This window comes from Clytia hemisphaerica, unplaced genomic scaffold, assembly GCF_902728285.1.
Source record: "Clytia hemisphaerica strain Z4C2 unplaced genomic scaffold, Clytia hemisphaerica genome assembly, whole genome shotgun sequence".
NCBI classification, from domain to species: Eukaryota; Metazoa; Cnidaria; class Hydrozoa; order Leptothecata; family Clytiidae; genus Clytia; species Clytia hemisphaerica.
Genome location: NW_027103962.1, coordinates 2,223,829 through 2,245,182, shown reverse-complemented (window position 1 = coordinate 2,245,182; position 21,354 = coordinate 2,223,829). Strand labels below are relative to the sequence as shown.

The 21,354-nt window shown below is 35.2% G+C and overlaps 1 protein-coding gene across 1 annotated transcript; it reads right to left on the bottom strand.

Moving 5' to 3' along the window:
* Positions 1–1,635: 1,635 nt before the first annotated feature.
* On the bottom strand, positions 1,636–20,918 carry LOC136810317 (zinc finger HIT domain-containing protein 3-like). Its single transcript, XM_067066880.1, has 4 exons — positions 20,783–20,918; positions 20,175–20,206; positions 18,998–19,210; positions 1,636–2,109 (listed from the first exon to the last, which is right to left on the bottom strand). Exons 1-4 carry the CDS (start codon positions 20,863–20,865, stop codon positions 1,898–1,900), a joined length of 540 nt encoding a protein of 179 aa, XP_066922981.1. The 5' UTR covers positions 20,866–20,918; the 3' UTR covers positions 1,636–1,897.
* Positions 20,919–21,354: the final 436 nt, after the last annotated feature.

Sequence of the window (21,354 nt, the reverse complement as noted above, 5' to 3'; positions counted from 1 at the left end):
TTATCGTACTTTGTATTGTTGAAATTGTTTATTTTGTTTCGAAAATTCGTCATTATGTTTCTGAATTTTTTTTTGTAATGTTTTTTTTTTTGTATTAGAATTTCTTATTTTGTATTTGTTTGTGTTTTTGTTTGTTTTGTAATGGAATTTATAATCTTGCATTTATTTTTTTATTTTGAGTGTCCCTCCTCGGCCACCGTAGCACACCATTGTGGAAGTATTGCGAAAGAAATGCAGAGTATTGCACCCGGGGGAGTACTTAGGCAAACGGAGGGTACGGTATGTACCGCCCTTAAGGGTACCTTTTTGGATTTCCAAAGTCCCGCTAAGGGTCGGAGAAATAGGAAAATTTCAACTTTTTACTCCCGGAAAGATAGAGATTTGGTCAATATTGGTCTAATTTGATAGACGGGCAGCACCCCCTGTCAGCTCGCAACCCTAGTACCCCCCCCCCGAGGTATTGTAACACTACGGAGCTATTCAGTTTGCCGAATTGAGATAGCATGCAATATTGTTTAAACGTTCATTCAACGATATACGAAACGTTATAGAAGAACTTTGGGCTGTTTCATTAAATTTCCATAGAAAGGGAAAAGGATTCTTGGAAAATGGGAAAATTTGCAAAAGAACCCTTGGAAAAATTCTTTCATACCTTAAAAATGAGTGCGGACGATTTAAAATTGGTCTTTTACCCCCTGAAAATTTCAGAATATCCTTTGACGTAGCTCCTGAAAATTATTTAAAAAAATACTCCTTTATACCCCCTGGGAATTTTTTTCCATCCCCTGTATCGATAGAAAATGGAACGGAACCATTTGCCAGGATTTCTTTCCTCCCTTTCATTGGAGTCATTTTAACTGAAATGTGACTGATTTAACATAGGTTTTTGAAACCAAAATGATTTTCTTCTTTTTAGTACGATCTTGAAAATGACTGTAAATTCGTTATAATTCAAAGTTTGTTTCTCAATAAATTTTTTTTATTCCGATTTGTCCATCGTATCTGAAACATTCTCAACATACTGTATAAACAAGACGTTATTGACAGCAGCTAAGTTACCTCTGAGCCTTTATCGAAATAAGTCGATATACTGTTATCAATTCCATTTCACTTTGTTTATCAATACACCATTAGAGGTTGTTACTATAACGAGGAACAAGAAGTAACGAGAAGTAACGAGTAGGTAAAGAAGCATTCGGCGAGCCATTTGTACGAAATATCTGCTGTTCTTTACCAGGTGGTGGGTTTTTCTTTGAAAGTGACCAGCACATCCCATTTTCTAGTCTCGGCGCACGGCATTTTAGGCTACAGCTAATAGAGTATTCCTACACTTCATGATATTCATAACGTAATGTTTTCTACGGAAATACCCCGGTTTTAGCCAGTGGTGACAAATTTAAACTAGACAAAATTTGTATAAAATCTGCCACCAATGGCAAAAATCGGGATCTTTCCGTAGAAAACATTACGTCATGAATATCGTGAATTGTGTTCTTGATACCATCGCCGAGAAGAATTTCCCCTGTATTTTTGTTCCCAGTCTCCTTAAAAGCGCCGCAAAAGGTTGATAAGTGTATAAGATTATGTAAATCTCGGACGGTAAATTGTTTAAAGCAAACCATTATTGAAATCGCATTTGCTTTTCATTGTTCGTCTATTCATCACAAAACTCAAGATTTATATATTGAACACGAGATAAAGTGTTGTTCCACAACTTATGATTTTGACTACACGTCACACGACGTCAAAACAACGTCCATGTGACATTCATAACGTCCAAATAACGTTACTTGAACGTTAAAACAACGTTGTGTGCCAGCTGGGTGACTATCAGGTAAATCAAAAGCCAGATAAAAATACCTTTCAAAGGTATCTTGGAGTGTATGTACAATTTTTTTCAACTTGAAGTGAGAGATAGATCAAGGATTTGTTGTGGTTGTTCCTCATCAGGTTCGATAACGTTCAAACATTCGTCAACAAATTCGGTGAAAATTGGGATCTGCATCACCTTTTCCATGGTCTTGGATTGGTTTTGTGATGTGTTGATTTCATGTAACATATCACGAAGGTGTTTGTTGTTCAGTAAACCTTTCAAATGGTTTGAATCACCTGAAATTTTGAAGAAAGAATAAAAACGTTTGTTGAAGGAAGTCTGAAATTTACCCTTTGAAAAGCCGATCCATTAAGCCTCATTTACTTTACTATTCAGTCAAAACAGAGTTTTTCACTGAATATCAAATTAACCCTATCTGCCCTGTGGTTTAAAGAATTGTGATTGGCTACAAAAGAATTCCATCTGTAATCCAAAATTTTCATAATGGCGGCCTTAAGACCGAAAAACTTAAAATCGGCCTATCAGCTTGTCCTGAAAAAGTGACCACATGGTGATTAAGTATTTTCGTGGAAATCTGAACGGCCGTTTCTCCTATATCCCCTCTGAAAAGGCAAATCTTGAAAATATTTTGCTACCTCTTCGTATAATTTAACCTATTGTTCTTTTGGTTTCTTATTTTCCGAGAGAGGATGCTGTGATGTAAGGGGCTCCTCCCTCAGATATCGGTAAGGTATAAAATTTCGATTTTGATTAATAAAATTTTGGGAGGCGTGCTCCTACCTACGGGGGGAAGGGTCTTGACCTCTCCCTCTAGATACTATTAAAGCTCACAAGATTTGTCTTTTCTTTTTGGGAATTTTTTTTCTTAATTCATGTATCAGGAAACATAATTATTGTCATTACAAAATCCACCAGCACAGATATTCTACGCTCCTGACTGAAGGAAAATTATACGCCATCTTTACGATTTAGACCATACTCTCGACTTCTCTTGCCTAATCACCTCCCTTCACTTCATGTTGGCTGTTTGTTCTATCTAAACAAATAGTTTGTTTCATATAGTCCCTTTTTTGAGTGGTCTAATTTAAGCAAAGATTACGCGCTCTAAAGATTACTTATTTTTATTATCGTCTTTGATGGGATTTTAGATCACTATTTAAGAAATAAGCCCAAAGCCGAAGAAGATTCGCAAACGATCCCGCCGATTTTTTCCGTATACATATTTTTTTATAAGCATAACGCTTATAAGCATACGAAGGCTCAGATTTGCCAAATTCCTAAGCATAACATGAGCATATATGTCAGCCTAAAATATTTTTCAAGAGATCATTTTTATCTGTTTAAAAAGGTTTGGTAGAGGTCAAGTAAAAAATAAGACATTCCACGGCTCGCTAACATTCCACTGCTCCCAAAGTCTGAACAAATTTTTACAAAATTTCTGAAATTTAATTAAAAACTTGGCTCGGGGTGAATCATAAGCATGATTCTTAAGCATATACACGTTTTTTTTTTTTTAAGAAACACACTTTTAAGAAACATGAGGCTCAGAATGCCTAAAAACTAAGAAACATCTAAGAAACATGCTGAGGCTGAGAATGAGAAAATAGCATTTTTTAATTCGTTTTTTTTAAGAACTTTCAAATCAAGGTTCCAGAAATATACATACATACCAGTTAGAAACACTTCAGAAAGTCAGAAAATCTATAAAGAAGATAGGAAAGTACCGTAGATTAGTCAATTAGACTATTGTATTATCGACATGCGTCCTTTAAGCTTGACAAAGTTTAGAAACATGTAAGAAACATTTAAGGCTCAAAAGGCCGATTTCTTAAAAAACATTGAGGCTGCTTGGTAAAACTAGTTTCTTAAAAAAAAAAACGTGTAATAAGCATAAACTATGCCTGGATGCATTGAGAACTTAAGCATACACGAGACTGACCAAGGGGCATACACTTGCTTATAAAAAAAACATGTACTGCCATATTTTCCCGCCTTTACTATCACTGTACTCTTAGGTTCCAAATAAACGGGGGGTTGAATTTTAATAAACAGGGGTCGTAATTGCCGGAGGCGGTTGGAAATTGTACTTCTGAAAACCCAAAAATAAGGTAAATATAGGCTGAAATCAGAGAGCACAAAAAGGACCTTCTCTTTGACACCTGAAAATATTCTCACAAATAATAAACTGGGAGGTCCTAATAAGGTCCGGGGGGAGGGAGAGGGTTGGAAAATTTTTTGAAAAATTAACAAGCGGGGGGGGGGCGTTTATTTGAAACCTAAGAGTAACGAACGATAACATCGTTTAATGGGATTTTGGAATATGTTTTATACTTTTGTTGTTTTCAGATAATTTTTGAAAACGAAAGTCAAAAAATTCAAGATGACGATATCCTCTAGTTTATTTATTAGTTTACTCTACATTTTCTTTAATTCGAAGAAGTTTGCTGGTCTTTTCAGTTAAAAATGTCTTCTAAACCTGTGTCTATACCGTGTGTGTTTGGGTTTTGGAAACTCCACTGTAAAAAGGATCTGTCGTACATCCTGACTACTGCCAAAACTGGTAATGAGCCAGCGATGTTATTTATAGGTCGAGTCGACTAAAGATCCATGCTTTTGGGAAATTAACGGTCTTGTGCTAAAATAAAGGAGCTATGACAGTTTTTTTTATAAGGAACCTTAACTTTGCTCTGAGCCTGGAGTTCCTTATTTTTACAGACAATTTCAGCCTCAAAGTTCCTTATCGAGTTCCTTATTTACATAGCTGCTAAGTTTGGATAACCATCTCTTACTGTTCCTTAAAACTTGTTTTCTTATTCTCAGCCTGAGCAGTTCCTAAACAAATCCTTATTTTTTTTACCATTTTCAGCCTCGAGTTCCTTATATAAAAAAAACGTGTATGACGTTGAGATAAGAGTCGACTTAGAAATATCTAGGCAATGCGCTAAATAAAGTCACAAAGATTTACTCAACTGTGTTAATAACATTCGGCAAACACCATCGGTAAATGATCGCAAACAAAAGAGAAACAACTTTTTTCATTTCATATTAATTTCCATCGATTGTTTGAGGTGCTTTTCACGGATACTTATGAAGAAATAAGGAAAAAGGAAATTTCTGAATTTTCAACTTATTCGAGAAAAAGATGGTTGGTGGATTTGCCAAATAACCTAAAATATGTGCGAATTCCCAGAAATTTCTCTTCTCTCCGTATTTAAAATTTTATAGGTCATACCAAGAAACTTGGTTATACGCCGAGTCTGTACATCCACTCTTTTCTCTTAAGGGTATGTCGAATGTGATGATCTGACCTGGTTGTTCAGCCAAAACAATCAAAAACACCTTTTACTTGAAAACGAAAGTGAAAGCGACTGGGTTCTAATGTTCATTGTTGTGATTGGCTTTGAATTCTGCTGCGATTGTTTTGCTTTAGCCAATCGCTGCGCTCAAAAGCTTATTTGACATTAATCCCAAATCTGGATAAAAAAGATCAAAGCAATACACCAACCAGAGCAGATTCCCTTTCGAAGTCATGACCTTTAGAGTGAATACGTGCCAGTCTGGAGTATCAGAATCGGCCCGGAGATTAACAAATGACAGGCTATTTGCAAATTTTAACATGTCTTAGATTGGAATCGCCAAGATAAACTCTGCCAATTTGCAGCAAGCCTTACTTCCTACTTGCAAAGGGAAAAAGAAAATGCCTATATTTGTAATATTTAATCTGTTTTATTTGATCAATATATACAAACTCTTTAATAAACCAGCCGAGGCTGGAAAGTCAGCCAATATAGCTAGTTGGATAGCTTGTAAAGAAGTTAAGTAGCTGCGATGGAAGGAAGGACTAGATGCACAAAGAATCAAGCGAAATTGGAAAATTTTAAGAGCTAAAAACCACATTTTGCTTAAAAATGTTTGTCCAGGTTACTCAAAACTCCTAGTAGTTAGATTGAGTAGAAAATGAACATTCCGTATGTTAAGCATTTAAATTCAACTTTTAACATTTTTGAAGATAAAGTAAAAATCTAGGGACAAATTACAAATTACAAAATTTTAGATATGTCCTGTTATAAACCTGTACAAAGATTTTATCAAAAAAATCAAATAGACGAATCATTTACATTTATAAATACAAGTAGTTTTCTTTTTGAATAATAGTTCATTAAATTTATGCCAGTAGCATGTTTACAATAACCAAGCAAAACAAAACAATATAATTTTTAAAATATGCATGATACAGTAATTATGCATGGCTGTATCATTGTTTTTATGCTGGAGTACATAATTATTCAACATGGCTGCCTCTTTAAAAAAAGGTCTTAGACCTTTTTTTCAAAGAGGACGTCCTGTTGAATAATTATGTAGTCCAGCCATAAAAACAAATGCATAATTACTGTATCATTCATATTGTAATAATTATGCATGGTTTTATCATTGTTTTTCTGCTGGACTACATAATTATTCAACAGGACGTCCTCTTTGAAAAAAGGTCTATTATGAACAGGTGGGTGTTTCCAACCAAAAAAGCCCAAAACATGCGCCAAGGTCACAAAACACAATCTGCGTCCAGATGTGTGAACAATAAAAAAATAATATGTGATGGTCGTCATTTTATCCAGTGTTCTGGCGGCAATCAAATATATGTTTCGTTCATGTCAAAAATCTTCATAAAATAGAGTCAGTCAGTCGGTCGGTAGTAAATCTAGTCAGGTTTTTAGGAAAATGGTTTCAAAGTTTAGTTTTTAATATTTATTCGCTCGCTTGATGAAAAATTCTGACAATTTTCTGAATCCGCCAGCATTTTTGTCTGCCAAGTTGGTTGGATTGGTTGGCCGACGCAAACAGCCGGCGCGAACAGAACATATTTTTGATTGTCTCCCTCTGCTGTTGTTGTAGCCAAACACGCCAGTACAGTATGGATTCCACAAAATCTTGCGTCGAAGATATTTTTCCGTACAGCAAGCCTCACGCCAAGCAAAATTTCTTTTGTACCAACATTCAATTTTTAATAAGGGTCAAGATGGGAAAAGAGGCGCATGCGCCAACATAATTAATAAATTGACGCAAGCGTAAGCGAGCAAAAGCAAATTTAGCCAAAATGAAAGCTAAAAATCAATGAATTATGGAGTCATTCACGCCGAGCTGGAATTATTACTTTACACCAACTGAAAATCAAACAATCTTTGTAAGTACCCTTAAACCAATGCGTCAAAAACGTTTCAGTTGCACGTTATAGTTTACACGAAATCCATGCTGGCAAATACGTCCAAGTCCAAAAACATGATTGCATCCTGTCTTTATCAAATTTAGACAGTAGCTGTACTTTTTTATACTTTATCATATTCCAATAACATTATAACATGATCAATTCCACCTACAGCTAGAGGCAAACAGGAAAAATATGTTTATTTATTATGCAAACAAAAAGCAGAAATTCTTAAAAATAACAAAAACTTGAGCAAATTGCTAAACCTTCAACAAATATAAAAAAGAATCCCCTTGATGAAAATCATGTGTTTGATTTGCCAAGTTTCAAAGTCATTATAAAAAAGATATGACAGAAATTGAAGCTTGCAACATGCATTTTACTTCCTGCATTTACACTGAAAACACTGAGCCGTTTAAACCGCCATCTTGATTGAAACACCACATCTATGTTTTCTAAAAACAACACACGCTAAAAGTACACTAAAACTTAACCCGATCGGATATAAACTTTAGAAATCGGGGAAACACGGCTTACGAAATGAGCATATCGGGGTAACATGTTTTTTTCGATTTTGGTCTGATGATGATGGGGAAAAAGCCTATTTGAATAATCAGCTGTTGGCTGACTAATAAACTTAAAGGGATCGAAACGTTACAACATTTAGAACTTAAATGTGATAAATGACTTTAAAAGAAGATGTGTGGCATCCCTCCACAAAATAAATACAATTTTTGTATCAAACTACAATATACACCACACGATAAGAAATGACGTCAATCTTGCAACACGATCCTTGTCACTTAACCTAACATGCTACTTCAAGTCACAATTTTCTTTCGAAGTTAATATATGTACACGTTTTTTTAATAAAAACATCCAAATTTTTTGAAGCCAATGTTCTTATTTTCACCATTTTTACCCATTTTATTAAGAAATTGGGTGTTTTTGAGTTCACAAAGCCTTAAAATGTTCTTCACTTGTTCTTAACATGTTGGCCATCGAAGCCTTATGTTCTTATATAGTTTGTTCTTATTAAAAAAACGTGTATTTTGTATGTAACAATCCATTAGAACTGTTTTATTCCATAAGATTCAAACAAAAACCCAACAATAAAGAAGTCAATATCGTCCCAAGTTTTGATTACAAGTGATATATGCATAGAATGAATAAATGAATATTTTATCACCGATATACACAAAAGGTTAGGATGTTTTATCATCCGTGTAGGCGTGTACGCAAGAGGTTAGGATGTTTTTCTTCTTAACAGAAGACGGTGAAGAACAACTTTCCGTTCTACTCAACTCGGCACCGTCAGAGCTGAACGATTTCGTTACCGGTAATTTCGAAAGCTTAATACTTCCGACTTTTTCACATATTGCCTTTTGCGGAGAGTCATTCGAACAGTCAGATGCGGACGGATTTTCAACGTTTTCCGGTATTCGACCGGAAGAACGTGATGCATTGTCAGCACTATTCACACGGTGCCGATTCGGTTCGTTCATGTTATCCCTGGCAACGTATAAATGATAAGTTGGTGCCGACACCGTTCTAGAACGTTGCAGAAACGGTGAATGTCCGTTGCGCGATGTATTAGGAGCATGACGTTGTATAGAGCGACGTCGACTTTGTTCTTGATTTGCGTACGTTCTCTTTTGATACAAATGTAATTTCTTTAACGTATCTTCATCCATTTTGTTGTTGTGATTAGGATCTTCAATTTCGATTTCAACTGCTTGTTGGTGTTGTTGATTTTGTTTCTGTTTCTTGGTAAAGAAAGGCATAATCAACATTCTCGCTTTCAACACTGTTTATTGTGGGTGAGATGCCAGCGATTATTGTAAAAAGAACTTGTCTGATCTTTGAAGATTACCTGTCAATCAACTTCAATCAAATCAACTCTTGAAGAAGGCTATATAGTTGTTGGTGTAAGAATACCTGTCGGTATGATTAAGTCTACAAGGCCCATTAATTTTCTACAAATAATGTCTTCTTGCAGTTTTTTACTGGTCAAATGATTAAACGATTGCTAAACTAAAGTCTTATAATAAATTCAAGATCGGGATACCAAAGTGATGTTTTTTTAAATCAAGTTCCACTCAAGTTCAAATAAGTGCTCGAAAGATGATCCAATAACAAGGACTTTTATTTTTCGTAATGATATCCCAAAAATAAGCTCAACTTGAATGTTAGTTTTTAATATAATTTGACACCTTTCAACCAATGAACAGAGCGATGAAAAGTTGTATCGTATTTAAACAAACAATAAAACCTCAATCGCAGTATTAAATCCTTAAGCTTTGTTGCTTCTGCGTTGACCTCGTTGATTTCTCGTCTTGTCTTTAAGTTTTGAAGTTTGATGAGAAAAACAGCACACTTTTCACGTCCTTCTTCTTCTTCGTTCTTTCTTTTTCTTATTTTGAAGACGTCAGAGAATGTTCTGAAAGTCGTTGAACGCAACCTTGCATAGATACGACTAACTCAAAACGCGTTTTTGCGTCTTTTTTAAAAGATACACATGTCTAGAATCTCTCCTACGCAGGGGAAGTATAAATCTTACCATTAAACTTATACTGCAAAGTTAAATCCCGTAAGGTGGAGAGTGAAAACAAATAATAGAGGAGGGATACTTCCCTTTGTTCATCGCACTTTCGTTTTCTCGTTAAAATAAATAGAAAATCTTTTTAAGCGAATTAAAACGAAAACGAAGATGAAGAACTAACTCAAAAAATGTACACGTTTTTTTATAAGGACAAACTATATAAGAACACGAGGTTTCGATAGCCAAATTGTTAAGAACAAGTTAAGAACATTTTAAGGCTTTGCGGACCTTAAAACACCCGATTTCAAAGGATAATGGACAAAAATAATTAAAAAAGTGACGAAAATAAGAACATGTTAAGAACATTTTTAGCCTTAAAACTCAAAAAGTTAAGAGCATCCCAAGGCTTCAAAATTTTTGGATATTCTTAGAGAAAAACAACGTGTATTTTCATCAACAGAAAGATGAGGGTGAGGTCATTTCACTTCTTTTATTACCGAAAGTTTCTAGTGAAAAGCCTTCCAATATTTTTTGCCCTTTTTTTGATAAAAATGAAAATACGCGAATAACAAGATGTTCTTCTTTCTTTCAATCGTCTCTCTTGAGATTAAATGAAGAATTAATCCTATTAATCCTATCCAAAATGAAAATCAGATAGGAATCAGATAAAACAAACTAGATTTCGGTACAAGTGTACCTGATCAAATTTTGATGATTATGCAAATTTGTTATGGATTTTACTTTCCGTTTAAAGGTTTTATTTTTACATAAGTGTTTCCATTTCATATCAGACACATATTTCATGTCGGGACAGTGTCTTGCTATTGTTATATTTTGCTGGATATAAACAAAAAATGTTTTTCTTTCCCTCTTTCTGATCATCTTGCTCCACATCCGTGTCAGTCCAATATGAAAAACCTTGTAAATTAAATGTGATGAGTAAGCAAACGATGTCACTCTTATTTAAAAACAAAACCTTTACTTTAACACCTTGATTTCGAATGGATTTCAAATGATACATAACGTTATTTTATGATAGATGTTTTAAAACAGCCTACAAACTGGTCAAAATATAATGGCAATTCTGGGTATTTCTTCATATTTCGAAATTTTAAGTTCGGTTTACACAATACAGCTCCAGGCTTTCAGAAGTATTACGCTCGAATCGTTGGGGGCCTCTGTTATGGCACAGATTAACTGAAATATTTCCATTTGGCCTTAGTCTGAATCGCAGACCTCTATAGATATACTTTCTGTAAGAAATTTTTTTCGCTAGAGGATGAGCAGAAGCCTGATCCAGCCTGTGTTTATTAATCTTCAAAACGGGGCGGTAACCTACACTAGTTAATTATCAAATGTTTTAATCTACTCCAGACCTTTTTTGAAAAAGAGTTGAGGAAATGATTACAGAGCTCAGGCGTCTTGAGATAAATCTTCGAAAGATTCTCATTTCCTGAAATTCATTTTATCGTGAAATCATCCGATTTTTTGGAAAATAATAGATGAAAATAAAACGAGCGATTTGTTATTTTCAAGGAAAACAGTATATTCAAAGAATAAACTTCGACTGAGAATAGAACGTCAGAGAAATCTACAATAGAGTCTCCTTAACTCCGACGTCCTCTTAACTCGAATGAATATGTTGGCATCGTGAAAATTACCTAACAAACTCTTATAAAAAAGCTCTACTACTCGAACCTTCATAACTCGAATGTTCGGTGATTATAGGTGATTTCTGTACTGAAGACATTGAGTGCAAGATGTGGACAAAACAGCTATTTCTGGCTAAAAACACTAGTTTTAAGGGTCAGAGAGCTTTCCTAAAATATACAACTAGTATACAACAACTCTCTTTCTCAAGCCAAAAATTTCCATTAAATTTTGACCTTATGATTTTTCCCTGAGACCGTCATATTTGTCCGAAGAACGCACCAAAGTGTCCGAAAAAAAATTGGCACCCATGTTATTTTGATTCCCCTACCCCTTAGCTTTCAAAAAAATGTATATGTAAGTGCGACCTAAAAAAAAATCGAACAAATTTCCCCCTACTAATTGTTAACAATCCATTAAAGTTTTGATTTTCTTCATCTTCACTTTTCATCTTCATTTTTCCATAATTTCGAATTTTTTCTTAGATTATGCCGATTAGTTTGGAATATTAATGTATCCTGATTTTGTAAACTATGTTCACCGTTTTATGCTTGTAATATAAGTAGGAGTGGGCTATACAGGGTGATTTTTCAAAAAATGTCAAACTAAATTTTTTTGAGGTCTAAATTATAAGTGTAGACAGGATCAAATAGAATTTTTGAACAAAAATGAAGAAAAAAAATGTGGGAAGTCTTTTTGTAGACTAAGGTTTGTGCCCTCAAATCAATCTTTTTCCATCTACCCAAGGCAAAAAAGAGGAAGGCTTGACTATAAAGACGAGAAAACATTCTTTCCTGCTTAAATTTGGCACATTACCTCTTCAGGTGAAGATTTGTCAGTGTAAATGTGCAAAAATGGTTGAAATTTAGCAAAATCAAAAACATGAACGAAAAAACCGACAAAAAGCAAGAAAAACAACCATTTGAAGAAGCTAAACAAAACCAAACATGCACTCTCACCTCCTGCTCAGATGACGATGACCAAAACCGTCTAAAATGCCGAAAATGCCACCGCATGGTACACTACGAGTGCACACAATTACCGCTTTATCAGCTGCAAATTTTTGCCAACACTTATAACGAACAATATCTATGTCAGAATTGCGTGCGGATAACACGATCTCTAATGAGTAAAATAGGTGAGAACTCGTATCATATGATGCAGAGGGAGATTGAGAAGAAGGACGACGTCATTAAAAAGCTCAACAACCAGCTAGCCAAGAACCGCAGCCTTAAGAACGATATCGAAAACATCTTAACCAATAAGATGGCTGACTTTGAAATAAAAACCAAGCAGATTATAAAAGAAGAAATAAAACTAACGACGAATTACATAGAAAAATCATCAGAAAAAACATACGCTGAAATAACTAAGAAACACAAGGATAATATCAAATCAGCAGTGAGAGAACATCAACAAGAAAACAAGAATGAAGACAGAGACATCGAATCAAGAAAACGAAATATTATTATACATGGAATGGTGGAATTAGAGGTAGATAACAAAGAGGAACAACAGGAACAAGACAGAATAGATATTGAAGGTATACTAGGTAACATTGGCGTCCAAGATATCAAACCGTCCCACCATCATCGCATTGGACAAAACAGAAAAGGGCTACATTGGCGTCCAATCAAGTTGATCTTAAAAAGTATAGAGGAAAAAGAACGGATAATGCAAAATCTGCATAAGCTGAAACGATTCAATGAAATTGGTGGCTTTAGCATCACAGACGACTTCACCATCAACGAAAGAAAAATTATTAAAGATATGTGCCAAAAGGCGCAAAAAATGAATTCAAAAAATGACGATTTCGTTTGGCATGTAAGAGGAAGCCCTAGAACAAACCTTCGCCTAGTTCGAAAACCTAGGACAAAGACCAAAACAACGTCTTCTCTTCTGTCCATATCTTCTGACGACTGGACGACAGATGAAGAATTAGACAATTTATAAATCTAAAATTATTTCGTAGAGGTCGATAGACCTGTGAAATATAATTCTATGAATAAATTGTGAAATCTTAAAAATTTTATTTTTCCTACTTAGAGGGAGTGACTTCTCGTCCTAAATATATGAAAACTTGACAACCTTTTATTTCTACGATCTTGAACAACAGAAAATCCATCAAAATTTATGTTTGTGAATTGTAAGCACTTCTTCTATATCTGAAATAATGTAAATTCTCGTAGAACTGCCGACAATTTGCTCTATGTGATAAAAACACTTTCCTTAATTTAGCACTACCTCAGTGAAGTTCAGAAGACGTAAAAAGGGATCTGAAAGCGGAAAATTGAAACTTTTACATGAATTTCGACTCTGAAAGGCTTCAAAACTGTTCTTGGATCAAGAATACCAATTTCTAGAGGGAATTTCAATTGAATTACACAATTTATGAATGAGCCCTAGCCCGTCTATATTTCCCCTTTTTTACGGACATCAAAACAATTATTTACGAAATAACGAGTTAACTTTGGGAAATATTCTCAGGATTCGTCAAGATAGATAACTGAGGGTAGGTATGCAAAACTTTAGGGCAAAAATATCATTCCAAAGTTTTCTAGAGCTACCCAATCCTTTTTCCCTTTTTGGGGGTTTGGTCACGCCCTAAAACGTCCGATAATGAAATTTTTTAAATAATACTGACAAAATGTTATTATTGTTATTCAAGTTGTACCAAATTGCAGCAAAATTGAATGATTTTTAAGGTTTCCAGGTCAAATTGGGGGCCAGAAAAGGGGCTCCCACATTTTTTATATTTAAAATATCTCAAAAATTCTTTTTGATCCTGCCTAGATATGCCATACGGAGCTAAAGAAAATTTAGTTTGACATGATTTGACGAAAAAAATGACAATGACCCTGTATAGCCCACTCCTAATATAAGTTATAGAGCTTTGAGCAATCGAAAAATACAGTATAAAAGAAGGAATGATTTTACAAAAACAAGATGGTAGGTATCATTGAAAACAAAGAACAAAACAAGCTATAGACTCTCAGTTGGTGTTTGTAGTAGGTAGCCCCTCGTCGTTGTACTTTTCCTTCAAGCCTTATGTGCAAATCGTGGGCATGAAACTTGCAATAGATTTTTTTTCTTCGGTGAAAATCATTTCTTTTTTCCGTTTTTTTTTTCATCCCTACACGTCAGCAAACTGGAAACGGAAAAACTTACACAGAACAGATGTCAACCTGTGACTACTTTCGTACCACGCAACTACATGTAAATTAGTTCAAAAATAGATGCCATTTCGAGATTTTGACCTACAAAATCTATAAATGCTTTATTGACCTTACAAAAATACTGCTAATCCCAAAGGACCCCCCCCCACCGGGGGTCCGATTTAATTATCATACGAGTAAGAAAGGTTCTAATTATGGACTTTCTATTTTATCGTTGTTGAAGCAATGAAAATTATTGTTTCAATACTGGCAGTTTCATGTTTAAGACTTTCTATTTTATATATTTTTCTCACATCTCCAAATTGCAAGGACCTCCAAAAATAGAAGTTTTGAAACATCTAACGTAGGCATCGTAAAAGAATGCTCAAAATAGATTTTAAAAAACTGAAGATTATTTTTACGTAGCAAAAGCTAAACGTAATAATCTCTCGTGTCCGAACTCAAAAAAAAAGTAACAAGAAAAAGTTTTGCTGACGTATATAGAGGCGGGGGCTTGGACAGATATTTCTGGTACGGAAAACTAAGATATGGGAAGTTGGCCTAACTAAACTGATTATGGGACGTTCAAATGCGCATACAGGCTAGTGTGGAGCAAAAGAAACTCATGAAGACTGGAGAGTCTCTGAGAACTTTTAAAATTTTCCACCCAATACGTCACTTAAACAATAGAAAAAGTGACGTATCGGGTGGAATAAAAACAGAAAAGTTGCATATTTCGTGAAGTCGTTGCAGTGGTGCATATCATGAGTACACTTTATAACATCTTTTAACAAAAAGCAACTTGGAAGAAATACTAAAGCAGGTTGTAAGGTTTTTTTAGGTGATCAAAGCTTTAAGCTCATAAAAAATAAAACTTAACAAGCCCGAACACGAAACCCTGACTAATAGAAACGAAATCAAAGTCAATTCTTTTTTATTGGTAAAAAAATTAAACACATGAGTCAAGTAGGAGAAAATGCCTGAGCTGAAAATTAGAAATATGTAAATGTCCAAAGTGAAAATGAGAGAACTACAAGAACTACAACAGTTTCGCTTATATTTTTGGCCATTTGTTTATTGCCATTTGCCTACTTTTACTCGCAACAGTCCTAGTGTGTCACTGGCAGTTTTTGTTTTTTAATTACTTATTTATTCAACCAAACTTATTCAATCTAATTTATTGCCCTTATTGTAATTGGTATTAATGAAACTCAACGAAAATGCTTTTATCATAAAAAAAAATTAAAAAAATAAAAAACTTCCGCAACGATATGTTTATAAGATCAGAACGCCAATATGGGTCGTTGTAAAACATAGTCGAACGTGCGCAACGCACTGGGCTCAACTTCAGTGGCTTCAAATCATTCATAGGCCCAATTGTATACCCCCAGATATTCACCCAATGAACAAGTGTGCCAAATTTCAACCAAACCCGATCATTTTGGAGGCCTGTAGACTGCTCCAAAGCTTTAGCCTCGTTTTGGCAAAAAACTCGTTCCCAGGCCCCAAAAATCAAAATTTTTGAAAAATGCGAAGAGAGCCCTCAGATATTCACCCAAGGAACAAGTGTGCAAAATTTCAGCCAAATCAAACAATTTTTGAAGTCTCTAGGCTGCCCCAAAGTTTTAGCCTCGTTTTGGCGAAAAACTCGTGCCTAAGCCCCAAAAATCAAAATTTTCAAAAAAAGAAAAAAACACCCCCAGATATTCAACCAAGGAACAAGTGTGCAAAATTTCAGCCAAATCCAAGCATTTTTGAAGTCTCCAGGCTGCCCTAAAGTTTTAGCCTCGTTTTGGCGAAAAACTCGTGCCTAGGCCCCAAAAATCAAAATTTTCAAAAAAAGAAAAAAACACCCCCAGATATTCACCAAAGGAACAAGTGTGCAAAATTTCAGCCAAATCCAAGCATTTTTGAAGTCTCCAGGCTGCCCTAAAGTTTTAGCCTCGTTTTGGCGAAAAACTCGTCCCCAGACCCCAAAAATCAAAATTTTCAAAAAAGAAAAAAACACCCCCAGATATTCACCCAAGGAACAAGTGCGCAAAAATTCAGCCAAATCCAAGCACTTTTGAAGTCTCCAGGCTGCCCTAAAGTTTTAGCCTCGTTTTGGCGAAAAACTCGTCCCCAGGCCCCAAAAATCAAAATTTTCAAAAAAAGAAAAAAACACCCCCAGATATTCACCCAAGGAACAAGTGTGCAAAATTTCATCCAAATCCAAGTATTTTTGAAGTCTACAGGCTGCCCTAAAGTTTTTGTGACAGACAGACACACACACACACACACACACAGACAGACAGACAGACATTGTCAGATTGTAGCTCAACTGAAGTTGAGAATGGATTAGCTCCATGGAGTACTCCAATGGAGTACCTAATGGAGTACCCCCTAAAATACCAGTCAGAGCGATGAATACCACAAATTTGATAATCAACCTTTTCCACCAGCTGTAAACTTCCAATTTGTAGCAATCAAAAGAATTTCTCAAGTATTTGTTTGTGAAAAAATGGCTACCATCATTTCTGGCACTAAAGCTCATATAGCGCACGCTCTCTGCTTAAAAATCACTGTTGATTCTACAATTAACAGACCAGATTTAGCTTGCAGAATAGCTCTGATATATCAAACACTTTATAATAACGGAAATTCGAGTTATAGAGAGACAGAATAGCCTAACAATCTCCTGAAGAGACCGGAAAAATAGTTCGAGTTTATGGGGATAATCGATTTCCTAGTGATCTTCGGCTCTTCCGGCAATTCTTGAGGAAGTTCAATTGAAAATCAAAAACACTAAATATCATCGGGCATTATCATTGCACGCTAAAGTAAGAAAAATTCGGATGGTGCCACACGGTCAAGTCAAGCTGGCAAAATCATAATAAAGCTCTGACCCCTCATAAAAAGCCCGAAAGAAAAAATTACTTATTACGGGGCCAGCCTTGGTCGTTCCTGAAAACATTCGGAGGTGTGCATTTTCCGGAGTACTTTCAAAATCGAACGTGCGCAACGCACTGGGCTCAACTTCAGTGGCTTCAAATTATTCATAGGCCCAATTGTAGACCCCCAGATATTCACCCAAGGAACAAGTGTGCCAAATTTCAGCCAAATCCAACCATTTTTGAGGCCTGTAGGCTCTGCTCTAAAGTTTTAGCCTCGTTTTGGCGGAAAACTCGTCCCCAGGCCCCAAAAATCAAGACTTCTGAAAAATGAAAAAAAACACTTCCAGATATTTACCCAAGGAAGAAGTGTGCCAAATTTCAGCTAAATACGACAATTTTTGAAGTTTCCAGGCTGCCCCAAAGTTTTAGCCTCGTTTTGATGAAAAACTTGTCCCCAGGCCCCAAAAATCAAGATTTTTGAAAAATGAAAAAAACACCCCCAGATATTCACCCAAGGAACAAGTGTGCCAAATTTCAGCTAAATATGACTATTTTTGAAGTCTCCAGGCTGCCCCAAAGTTTTAGCCTCGTTTTGGCGAAAAACTCGTCCCCAGGCCCCAAAAATCAAAATTTTCAAAAAATGAAAAAAACACCCCCAGATATTTACCCAAGGAACAAGTGTGCCAAATTTCAGCTAAATATGACCATTTTTGAAGTCTCCAGGCTGCCCCAAAGTTTTAGCCTCGTTTTGGCGAAAAACTCGTCCCCAGGCTCAAAAATCAAAATTTTCAAAAAATGAAAAAAACACCCCCAGATATTCACCCAAGGAACAAGTGTGCCAAATTTCAGCCAAATCCAAGCATTTTTGAAGTCTCCAGGCTGCCCTAAAGTTTTTGTGACAGACAGACACACACACACACAGACAGACAGACAGACATTGTCAGATTGTAGCTCAACTGAAGTTGAGAATACATATAATATCAGTGTAATTATAGTATTATGTGTTATATTATTTATGCAACACCAGTAGGGCACTAGAGCTTTCTTAAGCAATATTTTTCTTTTGTCCTTTTGTCAACAGATTGACTTTTATAAAGAAAATATTGTGACAATCATAGAATACATAGCTTATCAACCCATTTCCAAAAGGAATTTTTATCATACTCAATATGATGCAGGTAGTATGAGTGGATATGAAATGGCAGTTGGGGACAGTCTGTGAGAGAGGTTACAGAGGGGTTTTAGATTATTAAATTATTCATTGTCATTTTATTGACAAAATACACTTCAATTAACAAAATAATAAGACAATCACAATAAATGGAGTAAGCCGAATTATTTCTTTGATATGAGAATTTCATACTCAATGTGATGCAGATGACATGAAAGGATATAAAAAGAGACCAACATGACAGCCACATTCTTGCTACAGAGTGGTTTTAGAGCAAATACAAAATTATACAGGTCTTTATTTTCCTCTCGCGGCGATCTAAAATCTGGTCTGCAATATTTTTAGAGTACTCCAATAGGTACTCCATTGGAGTACTCCATGGAGCTACTCCATGTTTTACAACGACCCCGCCAATAGGTATTACAGTGGAAAAGTTTTATTGAGTTACAGAAATTTGAGAACTGAATTACTGGTCTATAAGGGTTTGTTACCTGAAAGGGGTCAGAAAACTTGCTTGAGTTAAGGAGATATTTGGAGGAGAATCAAGGAGACATTCGAGTCATTCTTACCAAGTTTCCGAAGTAGTTCTTCTGGGACGCGATCGTTTTCCTCAGTCAATAACAGATGTTGTGGTACTGATGACTCTGGTGACGTTAGATTGTTGCTCATCCTTTCCCCTCCATCTCCCACGAATGGTGTATTTATGGTAGCTTCATTTGATGGTTCTGTATTTCTGTCATCTAACTTTGTCATGGATTGTTGAACAGTATTGGCACAACTCTCTGGATTGGTTGATAAAAAAGAATAAAGTACTCTTGCACTTCTATCATTCAAATTAAATTTTAGTTTCTGTCAAGGCTAAACTTTCGTAAAATACTTTCTACCATTCTGAACCTGATTCGAATAAATTAAACTTTTCGTTCGAATTCGAATTAGCGAGGGTCAACTGCGTCATTTTGATGTAGACCATTTATCGTTGATGGATCATTGATTTATAGAAAAGGAGATTATTTTGATATAAGAGTCGTGAAAAATGTTTGCTTAATACAGAAAAGACCAGTTGAAAAGAGACCGTACTACAAGTATAAACACATTAACATGGTATGTTGAAGTCAGGAATAAATTTCCGATTCGTGCGCCTTGATATCTCATTCACTAGCTATCCTAATGTTAATAACTCAACTCTCACTCTAACGCCAATCTCTATAATTCGAATCTTTCTGCAATTCGAACTAAAACATTGGCCCTCGCAGCTTAAGAGTGGTAAAAAAAATAAATAAAAGGTAGACCACAAATAGAGTCTTTCAAGGGAGGAGGGGGTCAAGATGGAGCCTTCTCCTCTGGTCGGAATTGAGAATAATTTGTGTTAGTTTATACATTTGTACTTTTCCTTTAAATTTTGTGTTGTACGCAAACAAAAAAGCGGTATTCATGGTATGCAACATTGCAATGTCTTCTGACATTACATCACGGACCCAATTAATTGGTTGTGAGTGACGTAAAGTCAGTTAATACGTCACTTTCAACCAATCAGCTATCGTGTCCGTGGAAGACATTGCAATGGTGCATATCATAAATACAAACAAAACAATCAACAATTAAATAAAATCTGGAAAACCTTAGGGCCAATATTTTTCAAACAAGGTTATGGGGGATATCAAGTAAGAAGGTTGTGTCTCAAAATCATTAATAACCCTAAGTAATAATGACATCTGAGTTAACAAAAAAACAGTAAAATCAAGTTACCTTTGTGTGGCTTGAAACATACCAGCGAACAACTGAAAAATGAAAAAACAAAATCAAAATGCCGTTTTAGTATTAGTGACCTGAGAAATAGAAAGGCTGCAAGAGAGGAGGATTAAGTTAAAATGAAAAAGAGATGTATAAGATCAGGGTGTTGATGTTTTCTCTTGTAAATCTACTTAAAATAGAGTTAGTTTTAAGAATGAGAACTAAATATGAGTCAATACAAAAATACATTTAGTAATTCACTTAGCGACCGACCCGAAGGCTCCCTTTTCTCTAGCTGTATGTGTACCCACTGGTAAGGGAGGGCGCCACTCTCCCTGTATTTCACCACTTAGTGTTAATCTTTCTCTTAACTGCTGAGCATCAAGCTAAGAAGAATCAAGCACCGTTGTGTAAATCTTAAGAATAACCCGGCCGGGAATTGAACCCGCACCCTTGCGTAACGTAGTTAGACGCTCTACCTTGACGTAGGGCCAATAAACATTGGAATTAATAATCTTTAATACATTGGAAACGAGAACCTTTTCTGCATTTCATCTACAGATCAAAATCAGCTGGATAAGATGCCTATAATATTGAAAAGTGAAATTGTGATAAATACTTACTATACGATCTTACATTTAGGGCATCTATACTTTGCATCTGTTTCATCGCAAACCAAACATTTGCCTTCGATTCTTCCTGGCATATTCTTTTATTTTCTATAGAAAATTATTTTTCTAATCTTTTGATTTATTTTTTACCTGAATAATAAAAGATGAAAGTGAACAATCGAAAGCACAATTTAAAAATGAGGATTGCATTCGCTCAATAATTAGGATGGTTGAGGAAAAAAGAAAATAGGGACCTAGTAAATTGGGGAAAAAACTTTTTTTCTATCCTCTAGAGACAAATTCTCACCCCCTTCTATAGAAAGTTGCCGAGGAAAATACCACTCTCAAAAGAAGCATTTCTAAAATATTGAAAAAAATAATTTTGATAACAAAATAATTTATTAAATTATGGAACGATTGACTGTTATTTTTGCTAATAAAAATTCCAAATAAAGAAAAAACTTAACTAATTTACAAAAATCTTGCATGCATGATAATTATTCTAATATAGGGATAACTAATGTTATGAAAAAATGACAAACAGCTCAACACAATCCAAGTATAATTTAAGAATAAAGCATCCA

Coding starts and splice junctions, on each gene's coding strand:
- LOC136810317 (XM_067066880.1), bottom strand. CDS start 20,865: ATGCCAGGAAGAATCGAAGGCAAATGTTTGGTTTGCGATGAAACAGAT. Junction 20,207..20,782: donor CCTAAATGTAAGATCGTATA/GTAAGTATTTAT, acceptor TTCATTTTTCAG/TTGTTCGCTGGTATGTTTCA. Junction 19,211..20,174: donor ATGTTTCAAGCCACACAAAG/GTAACTTGATTT, acceptor CAACCAATCCAG/AGAGTTGTGCCAATACTGTT.